This window comes from Bufo gargarizans, chromosome 6 (assembly GCF_014858855.1).
Source record: "Bufo gargarizans isolate SCDJY-AF-19 chromosome 6, ASM1485885v1, whole genome shotgun sequence".
NCBI classification, from domain to species: Eukaryota; Metazoa; Chordata; class Amphibia; order Anura; family Bufonidae; genus Bufo; species Bufo gargarizans.
In genome coordinates this window covers 129687898-129702746 of record NC_058085.1, presented here as the reverse complement: position 1 = coordinate 129702746, position 14849 = coordinate 129687898, and the positions used below count along the sequence as shown (strand labels likewise).

At 48.2% G+C, this 14849-nt stretch overlaps 1 protein-coding gene across 2 annotated transcripts in view; it reads right to left on the bottom strand.

The window, feature by feature from the left end:
* ZNF281 (zinc finger protein 281) overlaps positions 1–11690 on the bottom strand; it is a 45981-nt gene extending 34291 nt beyond the window's left edge. For both annotated transcript variants that reach the window (XM_044296633.1, XM_044296634.1), the window contains exon 1: positions 11118–11690. In XM_044296633.1, coding sequence (XP_044152568.1) covers positions 11118–11441 — 324 coding nt within the window. In that variant the 5' untranslated portion in view covers positions 11442–11690. The remainder of the gene's footprint in view (positions 1–11117) is intronic.
* Positions 11691–14849: the final 3159 nt, after the last annotated feature.

Sequence of the window (14849 nt, the reverse complement as noted above, 5' to 3'; positions counted from 1 at the left end):
TTGACAAGTACATTGAAGTATTTCAAGATTGCACTGGAACCATCTTTTTAAGGGCGCACCCACACCTCAGATGTATGGAGTCATAATACATCCAGTGACAGTGCACAGCGCCTCCAACCTCAGAGGTAACCCAGCCGAAGACACAAAGACAAGCTCCATCAGATGGTGTATAACAGATTCTCCCCTAGAAGCAATACATTATATATCTGATATACAACGGCCACTGTGCATACAGCTCTGCAGCACACATCCTCAGGGACTCGGGTGCCTCTGTGCATACAGCTCTGCAGCACACAGCCTCAGGGACTCGGGTGCCTCTGTGCATACAGCTCTGCAGCACACAGCCTCAGGGACTCGGGTGCCTCTGTGCATACAGCTCTGCAGCACACAGCCTCAGGGACCTCTGTGCATACAGCTCTGCAGCACACAGCCTCAGGGACTCGGGTGCCTCTGTGCATACAGCTCTGCAGCACACAGCCTCAGGGACTCGGGTGCCTCTGTGCATACAGCTCTGCAGCACACAGCCTCAGGGACTCGGGTGCCTCTGTGCATACAGCTCTGCAGCACACAGCCTCAGGGACTCGGGTGCCTCTGTGCATACAGCTCTGCAGTACACCGCCTCAGGGACTCGGGTGCCTCTGTGCATACAGCTCTGCAGCACACCGCCTCAGGGACTCGGGTGCCTCTGTGCATACAGCTCTGCAGCACACAGCCTCAGGGACTCGGGTGCCTCTGTGCATACAGCTCTGCAGCACACAGCCTCAGGGACTCGGGTGCCTCTGTGCATACAGCTCTGCAGCACACAGCCTCAGGGACTCGGGTGCCTCTGTGCATACAGCTCTGCAGCACACAGCCTCAGGGACTCGGGTGCCTCTGTGCATACAGCTCTGCAGCACACCGCCTCAGGGACTCGGGTGCCTCTGTGCATACAGCTCTGCAGCACACCGCCTCAGGGACTCGGGTGCCTCTGTGCATACAGCTCTGCAGCACACCGCCTCAGGGACTCGGGTGCCTCTGTGCATACAGCTCTGCAGCACACAGCCTCAGGGACTCGGGTGCCTCTGTGCATACAGCTCTGCAGCACACAGCCTCAGGGACTCGGGTGCCTCTGTGCATACAGCTCTGCAGCACACAGCCTCAGGGACTCGGGTGCCTCTGTGCATACAGCTCTGCAGCACACAGCCTCAGGGACTCGGGTGCCTCTGTGCATACAGCTCTGCAGCACACAGCCTCAGGGACTCGGGTGCCTCTGTGCATACAGCTCTGCAGCACACAGCCTCAGGGACTCGGGTGCCTCTGTGCATACAGCTCTGTTCTCGGAACTGCCTGCTCCCGGTGACCACATGTGTTTCAGAGCGGCTCGCGGCGCAGGCAAGGACTTACCTCTGCATCGCCGGGCTTGGGAATAAAGATGGCAGATTGCATGTGTTCGTCGGCAAACACTGCGAACTGGCCATCACTAGCCATGAAGTGCTGGATTTAAAGGGACTTTCCAGCAAACACCTTAGATGGGGATGTTGCTGTGCATCCCTATATCGTCTTGTTTTGAAGGGATACACAGACAACACAAGGCTCCATCCACCTCTATAAGGAGCACAGCGGGGGGGCATAGACCGGCTCAAATCTGATTGAAAAGGGATTTATGGACTGAACAAAGCTTTGACGCTTCACAATGGCCTGGTTCGAGGTGGCCATTCAAATCTTTGTTTCACTTGCTGAAGCCCAAAGAGGGAATGTCTCGATGGCAAGATTTATCAAAGCACAATTCAATGGCTCCCAGACTTGTCACACCTGCCATGGACATTCTTGTGTCCCACAGCCATGTGAGCGGATTGCTACTCCATATTTATACCAGGGAGGCGGATAATAAAAAAACTACAGACAGAAAACTGCACTGTAAAACACAACAAATCTAGATGACTGTAGGACCTGCATTCAGGACCCTGCATTTCATTTCAGCAACACTAGATGGCAGTCATGTGTCCAACAGGTTTACGCTATTTTATATATTTTTACTTTATATATCTTGGCTTTACAGAGCTTCTTAAGATGAACATATCTGCTGCATATACTTGGTACTAATCTCACGCTGCAGACATATGGATATATGAAATCTATTAGCTCAATGCATCTGTAAAGAATAAATCAAGGCAACTGGACGTACTGATTTTGATTTATTCTTTACAGATATATACCATGACCTGGATAAATGAGAACCTTCACAGACATATTAGCTCAATGGTACAACCATCGGCACACTATAATGGAGTTTCCCTTTAAGGCCGAAGCTGAGCACAGTAAGGAAATACAGGACAAGTAACATGGACCTGCACTTTGGCATTATTCGAAGAGGCCAGTGAATGGAAGGCTCTCTGCCATAGACAGTCCATGTACTGGCAGAAATAAACCACAGACAATAGTCCAAGAGTTCAATACCTTTAGGAAAGCCAACAATGAGAAGGCATCTGTTCCCAAAACTGAAGTGGTGGTAAAGCATGCCTCCGTGGGTGTCACCCCTTCCTGATGAATGAGCGAGCTGCAGCCTCATGAATATCTGTTTAGCTCACAAAATGGCTGCCTCCATCAGGTCACTGGTGGCCACTCTCATAATATTGATATACCACACAAAATGGAGGCTACTAATAAGCAAAGCGAGTATGACGGGACTTGTATCCGCACACTGGTACCAGTACTACCATCAAGTGCTGAACGGTGAATATATGCCAACTGGTATGCAAGATCAGAGATATGGCTCTGACAACCACTGAAAGCATGTGAATGTGTATCCGATGCAGCCATTCCTTTGGTGCGGCCCTTATTACAAACTGTCTTTAGGATACTAGGCTGAACATGGGACAGGGGGTGCTCTCTGAAGGTCTTAGGAAGCCAGCAGAACAGGCTGGAGCTAGACGACTATATTCGCTCCATACATGGGGAAAGCTTTCCCTCCATCAGCAGTAGCTGTAGAAATCAGCACATAGCAGAAATTCACAGTCAATGCGGCAATGATACGGATTACAGAGAAAGGGAATATGTATATAGAAGGAAAAAGGTTACATGTGGGAGCCGACGTGAAACATGGGGGCTATAGCTGCCCATACACTTTAGGGTGCATACACACACGACTGAATTAAAGTCCGCAAAAAGGACACGTTTCATCTTTTTGGCAGGACTGCGGAATGGACATATGGATGCGGACAGCACATGTGAGCTGTGCACATTTTTTGCAGCGCCAATGAATGAATGGGCCTGCATCTGCATCCAAAAAAATGAGGATTGGAAGCAGACCAAAAATACTGTCATGTGAATGGGGCCTTACATGGCTGTCCGCTTCCAGTGAAGGCTCTTTTGGTTGACAGCAATGCCTCTTAACCTCGCAGTGACATCGCCCTGGTGTGTCTAGAGCAGGCATGCTCAACCTGCGGCCCTCCAGCTGTTGTAAAACTACAACTCCCACAATGCCCTGCTGTAGGCTGATAGCTGTAGGCTGTTCAGGCATGCTGGCAGTTCTAGGTTTGCAACAGCTGGAGGGCCGCAGGTTGAGCATGCCTGGCCTAGAGCATTAGTGTCCATTGGACAGACCCTTTTGCAGATCAGTTACAATTTTTATTTTATTTTTTGCCTCAGTTCTGGTGGATATGCTGTGGACCCCCTTTTACTGAAGCGCTGCGGATTTTCCATTTGGATTTGCATACAAAAATATGCAGCTGATTATAGTAGGAGAAAGTGAGTAAGATTTATGCAAAGCCATCTGCATACATTTTTAAATCCACAGCCTGTCAATTTCTGACAGGATTGTTGCAGATTTTTCTCCATTAGAAGGGGTGGCACGTCACTAGGATATACAACCAATGTCCTCTGGAACGGGACCCCCAAAGAGAACTAGAGCGCACTGCGCGGCGTGCTCTCCGCTCTCTTCTGTGGGAGATCCAAGAACAGCAGAGTGCTCCAAGCATGCCCATCTCCTCCGTTCACCTCTATAGGACTGCCGGAAATATTTTCGGAACTTCCACAGAAGTGAATCGAGGGTGGCTGCACCTGTCCGCTTCGCTTTCGTTCATTTTGTGAGCCCCGTTTTAGAAGTAGGTGGCATATCCTCAGCAATCCTAAAAGGTTTCACATTTTGCTGAATTACCCATGCAGCCACAGCAAAAGTCCTAAATAAATAAAAATAGCTATACTGCCCTCCCTTCATCCCATGCCAGTCTCTGTACAACCTGATTTCCTGAGAGGACACTGCAGACAGCCTGGTTATACAGAGACTGGCACAGGACCTGGTACAGTATGTCAGGTAGTGACAGAGGAGAGGGGTATACTGCTTCATGTTCACCAGGAGCTGGAGCCGAAACCCAAAAGCAAATCTGCTCAATTTCCGCTGCTTTGGGCGCACTCAAGGGTAAGTCTGCTGTGAATCTTACTGCATTTCTGCAGCGAAACCCATGGAAATCGGCAGCAAAACCCACCGCAGATTTTACCATTTGCACTGCAAAGTGTGAAATTCACAGCACGAAAGAAAATTGCTGCGGCTTCAAAATTCACACTGCAAGTCAATTTATGCAGAAGATGATTTTCAGACTCATCCAGCCTGCTGGTACTGGAAAATGCTGGGGATCCACAGCATTTACAACCCATGCGGATGCACCCTTACCCACTGCCCATTCAAATCTGTGTGATATCTGTATAACAGCTGATGGTAGGGGGGCCACCCACTGATTGGATACTGATGACCTATCCTGACTAAAACAGAGAACCTGCCAGGGACTGGCACACATGAATGTCATTCCCCATGCTGTACCAACAGGAACGGAGGACTTATTGCAAGGCTGGGTTTAAACATCAGTGCTCGGGGGCGGCTGCCAGCATCCACACTTTACTGTAAATCGCTGGGGTTTTAAAACAGAGTTATTGGCGTGGTTATTACCAATCCATTCGAAACCCATGCAGGTTTGAAGTAAAGGCACACGTCTTCAACCACACTAAGACCACGATGTAGCCACCAACTGGAAACCCACGATGTCAAGAGAGTTTCATAAATGTGGCCAAAGGCAGGGACTGTGATGGTATAAAAACACCCAACAAAAAGAATACTCATCCATCAGACCCTCCACCTGGCTGCAGTGACGATGTGCCCTCATACACACATGACCACTGCAGCCCATCACTAACTGCGGCACAAGACCGCCGAGGCTAGTCAGTGAACTGCAGCGGTCATGTGTGTATACAGGCATGTCTTCACTGCAGCCAGGTAAATAATGACCACAGGGAGGCGCAGGAGCCACGGCGTTGGACGTGACAGAGCAGGTCATGTTTTTTTTTGTTGCTTTTTATGGTACCACAGACTCTTCCACAACTCAGACAACCCCTTTCAGGGTTAAAGGGTATTCTGCTTGTTAAAAGTTATTCCCCTTTTCCCAGGATAGAGGATAACTATTCGATAGGTGTCGGTCCCAGAGTAGGGCCTAAAGTAATGAATGGCCCCCTGGAATGAACTGGGCAGGCAAAGTGCAGCACTGTCTCCACAAACCCCACACAGATGAATGGCACGGCAGTGTGCATGCTTGAGCAGCCCGGGGAGTATGGGGTCTCTGTCCTGTTGGTGGACCCAGCACACATCTAAATATCCCCTATCCTGTAGAAAGGGGATAACTTGTCGCAACCAATGGACGTTACCCGATTATCTGCACCATGAATACATTTTCTGGTTTGACAACACTCGGATGTAAGTGCTGCTCGGACTTGTGGCTAAGCTCTATATATCAGGTCCCTGAGGGGTGGACTACTTACATGCCCTAGACAGGACCGAAGAGGTCAGCCCAGTCTGTGGTACACTTTGGGGGGTGCTGGAGCATCCACCATAGATGGGGCAGAAATCCCATGTATACCACACTAAATACAGGAGCTAGGCTACTGCACATGGACACGGAGTCTGACCTCTGCTATGAGGGACCGTGGCCCACGTAGTAATATCTATAGTAACAAATAGGAGCAGATGCATCTGCTCCATCAGCTGCAACACATGGCAGAATTGTTTGGGTCTTAAAATCTGGGTCATACATGTGAAGGATGAGGTTATTGGAGCAGCCACATGGATTTCTGCAAGCCCATTAAGATGAATGGGACTGCTGCAGAAATCCCTGCAAGAAATCTGCCACAGGAGAGGAAGTTCATATAGTTGTATCAAATCCTGTGACATCAGTACATACCGCCCAGGACACAGGCATGCATGTGCATTTCAATACGGGTCCCAGGGGAACAGAGGAGATATGCTGAAGCCTAAATGCCAGATCCTGCCATCTGCCGTCAGGAGGACCCCCATACACATCTGATAGACTGAGGATTTCTCTCTGAAGTGTTAGGGCAGTCATATACATTAGGCTCTGTTCACATTACATTTATGGCCTCCGTGTATGTTGAACAGATGCCCGTGATTGTGATGCCATACAAAAAGGAATTTGCCACCCATGTGGTCCTATCATAAAAATAAACTTAAAAACCCAAACCGACTGCCCCCATACAATTGAATTGGTACGTTTTTAATGTCCACTTCTCAGAAAAGCATCACTGAAAAAAAAACGTTATCCCTTTATCCGTGTTTAACAGACTTTCTTCACTGCCGTGTGCATGGAGCCTCGGTGTTATACTGCCATATACTGGACAGAGGCCACAAGAACACTGCTGGTCTCAGCTATGGACATGTTTAGTGCATCTGTCCTGACGTACATACTAAACGTGTCTTTGTATGTCAACATGACCTGGTCCATTTCCTCTAAACCACCCCATGAACATGCACTCTGGGATGGAGGGATCATTCCGTGTTTCTCACTGCCGATCACCTGGGGAGTAAAGCATCGTCTGCATTAGGATGCCATAGAGCTAAATAATGGCAGATCGGACACGAAGGGCCTTAAAGGGACACTGACAGGCCCAATAACCATAATTAGCTGTACATATCCATGCACAGGTCTTCTAATGTGCATTTAAAACATATAAGTATCCCCCCTGTCCACATTATGAATACTGCAAACTCGTGTTTTATAACCTGAAGTAATCCCTGTTCTTTCTGCCCAAGGGGCGGGGTTTCAGCTTCTCTTGTGCCCAGAGAAGCTGAAACCCCGCCCCTTGGGCAGAAAGAACAGGGATTACTTCAGGTTATAAAACACGAGTTTGCAGTATTCATAATGTGGGCAGGGGGGATACTTATATGTTTTAAATGCACATTAGAAGACCTGTGCATGGATATGTACAGCTAATTATGGTTATTGGGCCTGTCAGTGTCCCTTTAACCCCATCAGGAGAGGAGGGTTGCCAGCGGTCTCTGGTAGCCACTTAAAGGAGTTTTCCAAGTTATTTAAAGGGTCCAGTCACACGTCTGCAATATGGGTCGCCATCCATTCCGCAATTTTGCGGGAACATGTGCAGACCCATTCATTTTCAATGGGGCCAGAATGTGCTGTCCGCATTTGCGTCTCCTATTCTTGTCCGCAATTTATTTTCTATGAGAGAGCCTGCAATGTGCGGTCTGCAAAATGCGGAACGCACATTGCTAGTCTCAGTGTTTTGCAGTAGCGCAATTTTCAGATCCGCAAAACACATACGGACGTGTGAATGGACCCTAAAAGTGTGCCCACCTGTAAGTACTGTGACAGAACAACCAAAGACCCATATACAATGAATCAATCCCAGCCACATTGCTAGGACTGCGCTAAATGTACAGCCCCAGGCGGGCACTACTTCACTGGATGCCCCCACGCCAAAAGTGAAGAAGCCCTGCTGAGGAGATAATTTAATCTGTTAAAATCAATTCATTCATCTCTAATCCTGTACTCACCAGGTTCATTTCCCACGGTTCCGGTGCCACCCTTGTCCTCCCTAGAGGACTGCTGTCATGACGTGCCCATATACCCCACGTAACTGCTGCAGCCATATAAGGCTACTTTTACACTCGCATTTTGGGCGCATCCGCCATGGCTGGATGGGTTCAGATAACATAACCATCTGCATCCGTTCAGAACTGATCCATTTGTATTATCTGTAACATAGCCAAGACGGATCCGCCTTGAACACCATTGAAAGTCAATGGGGGACAGACGCGTTTTCTATTGTGCCAGATTGCGTCATAGAAAATCAGACTGACACCAAAACGCTGAAAGCATTGTTTTGGTGTCCGTCTCCAAAGTGAAATGGAGGCGGAACGGAGCCAAACTGTGCGGATACTTTTCCTCTCAGAATTTTCAGGCCAAAACTGAGCCGTTTTGGACGTCTGGTGAGAGCCCTGAACGGATCTCACAAACGGAAAGCCAAAACGCCAGTGTGAAAGTAGCCTAAAGAATGAGACCACCAATGCCAGTGATTGGCTGCAGCAGTACATCACCGCTGCAGCCAGGTACTACCTTTTTAGAGTTGCGGTGCACGTGTCAGTGGATTGGCGTCCAGAGAAACGTGTGTGCATTGTGTCCTATTATTGTCTGCATTACGGACAATGGCAGGACTGTTCTATTAAATGCGGACTGTAAAATGCCCAACAGTTGGGTACATGAGCCCTGATGGATGTGGCCTTCACCTATGAGACCTTCTATCTCCAGAACAGGGATCTCAGAGGTGGAAGCCACATCTACTAGTCATTTATAACTTATCCTGTCGACCGGCCAAACAGGTCTAAAACGGAAATACCCCTTTAAGATGGCGATGTCGCTGTATGGCTAAGCTCTGATAGTTGTTTTTTTTTTAATTCAGGTATTCCGTTTCAGCACAGGAAAAGAACATCAGAATTGCGGGATCCGGCATCTGTCATACACTGCGTGAAGGGTCTCATTCACTACCAGAACGACGGACGCAGGCGCGAACCTAGCCTACCATATACATACGTGAGCATGAGGTTTTTTTTTCTCCTGTCTACGCTGGTATCAAAATGAAATCCAACATGCCCGATCCTCTGCGCTAACATTGGGTTGTGAGGCCGCCCTCGAGCGTAGTATCGTACCAGCTTCACAAGCACATACACGGAGAGGCAAAGCAGGAGGATTCGGCCAGCTGACAATCACGTAAACCTGTGCTCCCCAAGTTGTCGCCAAATTACCACCCCCAGCCATAAACCATCACGATAGGCTGGGAGTTGTAATTGTATAAAAGTCGGACAGCTCCGCTGGTCTAAACTGTTATAGGAGATCAGACACTGGGTATAGGTGGCCAAAATGAGTGCAATAGGGGGTCCGACATGAGGCTCGGAATATAGCTAAGGCTACTTTCACACTAGCGTTGTTTGAATCCGGCGTTCAATTCCGACACCGGAACTGCCCGCCGGATCCGGAAAAACGTGTGAAAACTGATTACATTTGAATCCTGATCAGGCTTTCGATCACAATGGAAAAATGCATTGGAAAAAACGGATCCGCCATTTATGGACTTTTTTGACTGAACACACGGCACCGGATCCGGCGTTAATGCAAGTCAATGGGGAAAAAGCCTGATCAGGCGTTCAGTCAAAGTGTTCAGGATTTTTGGCCGGAGGTAAAAATACAGCATGCTACGGTTTTCTGAAAAGCCTGATCAGTCAAAAAGACTGAACAGAAGACATCCTGATGCATCCTGAGGGACGGACTCTCCATTCAGAATGCATTAGGATAAAACTGATCAGTTCTTTTCCGGATTTGAGCCCCTAGGACGGAACTCAGCGCCGGAAAAGAAAAACGCTAGTGTGAAAGTAGCCTAACAGATAACAAGGGGTCAGTCAATTAAAGGGGCAGTAAAAAAATAAAATTATAATGGTAAAAGGTAGGGAAACAGTTACTCACCAATACGACCCACCTCGTCTCCAGCGCCACCGCTCCGATCCTCCCGGATGGGCTTTGCTTACATGACTGCAGCAGTGACATGCCAGTACATAGCACATGACCACTGTAGCCAATCACAGGCCTCCTTTGTCTCTTACCATATATCGATGAGGCCACAGCTTGGCTGCAGCAGTCACATGCAGTATAATGGCTTCATCAGCAGCACTGGAGCAGAGGGGGTTTAACACCTACCTTGCCTCTGCCTATAAACTATACATAGATTTATCTATAGAAATGTAGATATTTTTTTCTCTCTGGAAAACCATTTAGGGTATATGCACAGTTTTTTGTGTAAGGGTACTTTCACACTAGCGTTATTCTTTTCCGGTATTAAGTTCCATCGTAGGGGCTCAATACCGGAAAAGAACTGATCAGTTTTAGCCTAATACACTCTGAATGGAGTGCAATCCGTTCAGGATGCATCAGGATGTCTTCAGTTCAGTCTTTTAGCCTTTTCAGGACGGAGATAATACCGCAGCATGCTACGGTTTTATCTCCGTCCAAAATTCCGGAACACTTGTAGTGCCGGACCTGGCATAAAAAATAACAATGCAGAATACGTCCTTCCGGTGTGTGCATGTGCAGACTTTAAAAATGTGAAAAAGAAACGGATCTGTTTGTCCGTATGACAAACAGATCCGTTCTTGCAATGCATTTATGAGACTGATCCGCATCCGTGTGAAAGTAGCCTATTACAGTACTGGCTAAGTAGATGAGAATGTCAACCTCTTATGTACACTGTGCGGAAATGGATCCACGACAGGTCGCTCGTTTTCTGCAGATTTTCGGTGCAGATTGCGCCCTTTGCAAATCAAAGGATCTGATGTGGAGCCAAAAAGCGCACATAAGATCCACATAAACTGCACTGCCGTGTGAACGCAGCCCTAAGGTGCGCGACCAAGGCCTGACGGTGCCCATAGGCGCCACTCTTTGGGAATCGGTACTATAACTGGGATTTTATTCTAGTCCCGCTGGCTTCTTACGGTGCTCAATGGAAAGCGGGGATAATTCTACGGAAAGGGGAAGCAGACCCCCGTAACTAAGTATGGGGCTTTATGAGCCCCCATGGACTGCAGTAACCTTTGTTTACTTTGGATGAATGGCACAAGGATGCCCAGCCCTTGATTGGGGGTGCAGAGATGGAGCCATTGTTCCTGGGGGGCACCATGGCTGCTCAGCATCTCCCTCCATTTTCTGTTTACAAACAGAGCAATGGGGGGAGGGGTGGTCTTACCTCCCTGGGCCCCACCATGCAGCTGGAGGGGTACACACGCTATCAGATCTCACCTCTCGATTGAGGCCCAGGTCCGGGATGAGCCCCGGGCTTCCCACCGTCACCTCCATGATCTCGGCCTGCCTCTGCCCGTAGTAATGGTGGAAGTGCTCGTGCTCCCCCATCTTCTCCTGCTTGATGCCCGTCAGGCTGTGCAGGAAGTCCGCCGGGTGAGGAGGGGAGCCCGGTTCTTTCTTCAGGATCATGTCCGCCGCAGCCGGTAGAAGAGTCGGTGGCGGCGGCGGAGGTGGCAACAGTTCTGAGCCCAGCCGTGCGAAGGTAGTGACCGGCGGAAGGTGGCTGAACATGAGCATACTAGGGGGGAACGTCGGCTCCATGGCTCGTCGTGTCCCGGGGAAGGTGAAACACAGGAGCTGAGAGAAAGCGGGGCTGCTGAGGTAACGGACCGGGCCAGGCAGCCGACTAGGTCTTCACACGCTCGCACATTCTCACACTATGGCCTTTCCTCCTTCCATCGAGCCCGCTACCGATCGCCGGGGGCCCTCGGCGGGAAACAATACAGTCATTGACCGCCGGCCTACTGAAGAAACACGACGCCCGAAAGCTCCACAATAGAAGCGGTTGGAAAGTCGCACTGCGCAGGCGCGGGGATCTGAAAGCATCTCGCGGCGCTTGCGCGGGATCCAGAAGCTCTTCTCAACGCGCATGCGCTTCACTCCTCGGCCGCTGCTACGCATGTCCTGTGATTATTTGGGGTTCGTTGCGCAAATGCGTCCCAGCAAATCGTTGCGCACGCTGTACGGCAGTAGTAACTTCTGCGCATGCGCTTTAGATTATTATTTTTTGTGAATGGCTTTATTTAAAGGGACTTTCTGTCTTCTGTATTTGCTGCACTGGTATTCTGATGAATTCTTCTCACGTTTGAAAGCTGCTGCCTTAGGTTGATGAGAGAAGTGTTCAATAAAATTCCAAAAACACTTTATATGGCATATTTTCATTTTCTGAAAACATCCATAGGCCTTAAAATCAATATAACTTATTGTTAATAGGGTTGTCCCCTTTTAATTTATATTAATGGGGGTTTCACCATTCGAATGGAGAGGGCAGAGACGCATGCGTGTCCACCGCACCATTTAACTCTGTGGGACTGCCTTAGATATCCGGATACAAGGGCACCTACAGAATGTAACGCACATTCACGTCCCCGCACCATTTAACTCCATGGGACTGTCGGAGATATCCGGGTATAAGTGCACGTACAGCTCCATAGAGCTCAATGTAACGCACATTCACGTCCCCGCACCATTTAACTCCATGGGACTGTCGGAGATATCCGGGTATAAGTGCACGTACAGCTCCATAGAGCTCAATGTAACGCACATTCACGTCCCCGCACCATTTAACTCCATGGGACTGTCGGAGATATCCGGGTATAAGTGCACGTACAGCTCCATAGAGCTCAATGTAACGCACATTCACGTCCCCGCACCATTTAACTCCATGGGACTGTCGGAGATATCCGGGTACAAGTGCACGTACAGCTCCATAGAGCTCAATGTAACGCACATTCACGTCCCCGCACCATTTAACTCCATGGGACTGTTGGAGATATCCGGGTACAAGTGCACGTACAGCTCCATAGAGCTCAATGTAACGCACATTCATGTCCCCGCACCATTTAACTCCATGGGACTGTCGGAGATATCCGGGTACAAGTGCACCTACAGCTCCATAGAGCTCAATGGAATGGCAGCCCCCTTGCGTTTCCCTCTTTCCATTCAAACAAGGGAACGCGGACTCCTGTTCTCATTATTGCCGGGGGGGGGGGGGGGGAGTCTGACCATTGCACTTCCCAGCTATCCCTAGAATGTAGGTCCTGTGTCCCACATTTGAATGGAGCAGCAGTCGTGCACCTATGGATCCACTGTTCCCCTTACTACTATGTGACTGACGTTAACGGCACTCCGACCATCTATATATGTATATAATGAATGGAGGAGTGGAGCAATGTTGTGGTGATAGAAGGATCCAGATATTAAAATTATTGTTAGGAGTAGGCAACCCCTCCTTTTACATTCCTGTAGGGGGTCATCACCTCTTCCATGTCCGTCTAGGCTGGAGATTGTAGCAATAAAAATCAGTAAGATGGAACAACTTCACAGAAACCAGAGCCCTATCATAAAATGTGAAGATGTCATATACCAGCGTTATACAGACCAGAACCGTTAGAGGGGCAGGAAAGGGCTAGTGTCTTTTCCACCAAGGTCACACAAAAAAAAACCATCTTGCAATATATATCAAAGAAATAAGTGGACAAATCCATGTGTGAGCCACGTGCTTCCTCCTCAAAACTCAGGCCATGTATGTGCGTCTACGGTATCAAAGTCAAATCGATTTCTGCTCAGTAACAGGGAGATCACTGAGTGTTAAAGCGATATAGGGTAATGTATCTAGAAAACTTAATCAAAACTTCACTGCCTGTAAAGACACTAAAATAAAAAATAATAAATCTTTATTATATCACAGGCTCACACCCCACACTGTAGAGTCCCTGAATATCTTAGAGGGAACTATATATAGGTACAACACACCGTGTTTCTACGTTTATTGTGATTGTCGAGGTGTATAAAAGAAGGGAACAGATCGGGGATCTATATAGATACCAATGTAGTCTAGGAAGGGTGAAGTAAGTGTGATAGCTGCCTGTGGTTGGACCGGGCTATAACCATATCTATCTGGTACAATTATTAATTTAAGTACATCATAAATATATACAGTCGTGGCCAAAAGTTTTGAGAATTACATAAATATTGAACATTGGAAAAGTTGCTGCTTAAGTTTTTATAATAGCAATTTGCATATACTCCAGAATGTTATGAAGAGTGATCAGATGAATTGCATAGTCCTTAATCGTCTTGTTAACTCAGGTGAGAATGTTGACGAGCACAAGGCTGGAGAGCATTATGTCAGGCTGATTGGATTAAAATGGCAGACTTGACCTGTTAAAAGGAGGGTGATGCTTGAAATCATTGTTCTTCCATTGTTAACCATGGTGACCTGCAAAGAAACACATGCAGCCATCATTGCATTGCATAAAAATGGCTTCACAGGCAAGGATATTGTGGGTACTAAGATTGAACCTCAATCAACAATTTATAGGATCATCAAGAACTTCAAGGAAAGAAGTTCAATTCTTGTTAAGAAGCCTTCAGGGCGTCCAAGAAAGTCCAGCAAGCGTCATGATCGTCTCCTAAAGAGGATTCAGCTGCGGGATCAGAGTGCCACCAGTGCAGAGCTTGCTCAGGAATGGCAGCAGGCAGGTCTGAGCGCATCTGCACGCACAGTGAAGCGAAGACTTTTGGAAGATGACCTGGTGTCAAGAAGGGCAGCAAAGAAGCCACTTCTCTCCCAAAAAAACATCAGGGACAGATTGATCTTCTGAAGAAAATATAATGAATGGACTGCTGAGGACTGGGGCAAAGTCTAATTCTCCGATGAAGCCTCTTTCCGATTGTTTGGGGCATCAGGAAAAAGGCTTGTCCGGAGAAGAAAAGGTGAGCGCTACCATCAGTCCTGTGTCATGCCAACATTAAAGCATCCTGAGACCATGTGTGGGGTTGCTTCTCATCCAAGGGAGTGGGCTCACTCACAATTTTGCCCAAAAACACAGCTATGAATAAAGAATGGTACCAAAACACCCTCCAACAGCAACTTCTTCCAACAATCCAACAACAGTTTGGTGAAGAACAATGCATTTTCCAGCACGATGGAGCACCGTGCTATAA